Source organism: Histoplasma capsulatum, genomic scaffold (assembly GCF_000149585.1).
Source record: "Histoplasma capsulatum NAm1 scaffold_1 genomic scaffold, whole genome shotgun sequence".
Taxonomy (NCBI): Eukaryota; Fungi; Ascomycota; class Eurotiomycetes; order Onygenales; family Ajellomycetaceae; genus Histoplasma; species Histoplasma mississippiense.
In genome coordinates this window covers 3,566,729-3,569,888 of record NW_001813982.1, presented here as the reverse complement: position 1 = coordinate 3,569,888, position 3,160 = coordinate 3,566,729, and the positions used below count along the sequence as shown (strand labels likewise).

The window sequence follows — 3,160 nt, the reverse complement described above, 5'->3', positions numbered from 1 at the left end:
TTTGCATGTTGCTATGTAGCCCTGTAGAGCAGTTTAATCACCATTAAGCGGCATGCAAGTCGTGCAGAGATCACTACATGGGGCCCTGACATCGCCGTCAAGGGCTCCAATACTAGCCAGGATTAAGTTCCAAGCAAGAGGTTCAAGAAGTTGACGGATGCTCCGTTACACCTGATCGCGATACCCCTGTTTTATCGTCATCATTGATCTGCCCGTTTCAGCGGCCCCTGTGGGATATGGTTCGGTAGTGGTTGCCGGATTCACCCCTGGGGCCCGGCTTAGCTGATCTGCAACAACAAATTCCCTGCCGCCTTGCTCTGATTGTCGTCCGTCCGCGTGGATGTCACCTCAGTTCGTTTCAAACCATCGCGATGGACCTTTGGCTGGATCAACAGGGCACTTAATTGACGATAAAAACGCTTAGTATTGCGTGATTTGGCGGAGGTATTCTGCCTTTCCCAAGCCACCTCGTTCGCGAACACTCCACATGCTGATCAGGCTTTGTTTTCGGCAGCTTCTCCAATTCTCTCTGGAAAGGACTTGAACTGATTTGCCGCGGGTGTTTGCTGTTGGATTTCAGGGCTGATCCGGTCGGGTTAGTTCGCTGTCCCATATTCTCAATTGCTGGAGCTATCTACATATCTATGGAAGCCCTCTTTTCACCCTTTTCACCTCAACCGAAAGTGCACTCAGCTGAAGCAGAGAATGGAAAAAATATCGGGAATGCTTTACGAACGTTCTCGTGGGCTATCCCTGGATCGCCCACCCCTGGGAGATGGGAGCAATACTACCACTGGATTTCCAGTTTTTCCGTCCCCTTTTTGTCATCACTCAGCAGCAGTTAGCAGATTTCATGCAGGAGAATAGACCCGATATCCTGTTCGCCCGGCTAGGATAGCTAGATGGCTTTTTATTTCTGTATCAGTTCAGTTCTAAAATGACGATGATAGGAATGCTGTAACTTAAAGTGTCCTCTCGCTGGGACTGGGCGGAATGCAAGCCGCCGGGCAACTCTGCTCTCATCAGCGCCACGATACAAAGCGAGTATATCTTTGAAGGATTTTCTCCAGCCAGTCGATATCATTCCTTGGGTTAACTATTGTAAAGTGGACAGATGTTTGCTATCCTTTCGTACCTAGTCTTTGGGCCAATGGGTTCTCCCGGCGAAACCTGTCAATGAGAGCGAAGCTTTTAAGGAAGTGCGGGCGGCTTAGTTAGCCTTAAGGAGTTTCTGTTGGGGAGTTTCCATAAGATCACCAGGCCGGTCACGTGGCTTGGCAACATCCATGGATCTGTCCACGGGGTGCTTTTATCTAGACGAAGTGCATTCAGTCTGTGTAGTTACGCGGTGAGGCCCTTTTCGAGAATTATCCGCCAGCTGCTTTGCTGCCTTGGAAGTCCGGGGCTGTGATTATATACAGAATCCTAAACATACCGGGCAAAGCGCAACAAAATAAGACGAGCAAATCCGCGAGAACCACATGGATTATCCAGCCAGGCCACGCCGCTCCTCATTTCGACGCAGAGCATACCAGCTCATCCGCCGCTCATTAATTTTATCATGCATTTCCATGACTTTATTCGCTTTGATGCGCAGGCTGCCACTGCCAGCTGGATATATTGACATGTTTAGGAATGGGCGCGGAACCGTGGAATCAGTTTGGCCGCTCCGAGGGAGCTATCGTAACCACGGCCAGGGGACTGTAGGCGGTCGGGTTCCCCTGGAGGCACACATTATGAGCAAATGCCCCGATGCTAGCTACTGTCTTGATAAACTTATTGTCCCAGCTATGGCTCAAGTGTATCATAAGGTTGATTTCCGATTGTCCTTTATAGGAAGGTAGAACACATATTCTTTTCTCTGCCAAACATCCTTGTTTCTTATCATTCTATCGACGCTGCTAATCTAAACCCAACTAGGGCGTCGAATGAATCCTCAGATTTAATGTGCATGCACGGACCGGAGGAGTGTCTTGGTGACATGATTATTCTTTGCGCCGCTCACCTCCCGTTCCCTCCCAGCTCAGAGGCGTATAATAATACAACGCCTGTCGTGCGCTCGCTTGGTTTTGCCAACTGCTTGTTATCTTCGTATCAGAAGATACCGGAGCGAGCACTGGTTGAAAGCTGCGCTATGGAGTTCGGCATTGACTTCAATGCTCTCAATGCCTGCCTCAGTCGCCAAGACGATGAAGACGACACCAAACGTATCGGCATCCACGGTCCGGGCGAAGCCAGCGGCCTTGCGCTGCTCAGGTCCGATTTCATTCGCAATGCTGCGCTGGGGATCCAAACGAGTTGTACCGTTCGTGTCAATAAGAAAACGTGGTGTATTCGTGACGGTGGTCAGTGGAGAGATTGCCAATCGCGTGGAGGCGAGGTCTCCTCGCTTGTTGAAGAGATCAACAGTCTTTACAACAACGGCTCGGAAACATTGCTACGACAGTCGGGGTAAGAAAAGAAAAAAAAAGGAAAAAAGAAAACCCATCCTACGCTAGCGTAGCTCCGCCTACCTTCGATATCCTTTGTGATATGGTTCTTGAATCGAACATCTCGACCATTCCTCATGCTCACTGTCAGAAAACCCTTTGTGTTAAAATATGATCCTATAATTGGTTATGTACACTGTGTTTCCTTTTATTATCTTCTATATTTATACCATGTGCATTAATCCATGAATGATGTTGAATGCCCTGTCACAATATTTTCCTTTCCTTGTTTTTTCCTAACAGGAGATTTTTTTCACCTGACCATATCTCTCCAAGGTTCTTTCTTCTTGTACTTTGCTGAATAGGAATCTTTATATCCAACTGCGAGGCAATCCACTGAGGAGTTGTTGATATTTCATTGATTCAATAAATTCTGTTGAGCATATTGAATAACACTCCTCCTAATGAGTTTCTCGGCTGAAGAGTTTCTACTTTTCCTAACTCCGCTAAAATTATGACTACGGATCCTAGACCCCGTGGTGGCAGCAATATTGCTACTAGAAGTCCTTTTTGTCTTGGAGATGCTCTTCCTTTGATTGAGACTCTCTGGACTTTGTTGCGTCAAAGCAGATAGGATAAGTTCTGCGATGTTAATTCTGGTTCTGTTTCCTCTTTATTCAACAAACAAGTCTAGCATCTAAAAACTTTCAAGACCCAATGCCGCATAACCA

The 3,160-nt window shown here is 47.4% G+C and overlaps 1 protein-coding gene across 1 annotated transcript; it reads left to right on the top strand.

Annotated features, from left to right (window-relative positions):
* Window positions 1-1,790: 1,790 nt before the first annotated feature.
* HCAG_01020 (predicted protein) lies at window positions 1,791-2,455 on the top strand (the record flags this gene model as incomplete). Its single annotated transcript, XM_001543924.1, has 2 exons — window positions 1,791-1,840; window positions 1,921-2,455. 2 exons carry the CDS (start codon window positions 1,791-1,793, stop codon window positions 2,453-2,455), a joined length of 585 nt encoding a protein of 194 aa, XP_001543974.1.
* Between the last annotated feature and the right edge of the window lie 705 nt (window positions 2,456-3,160).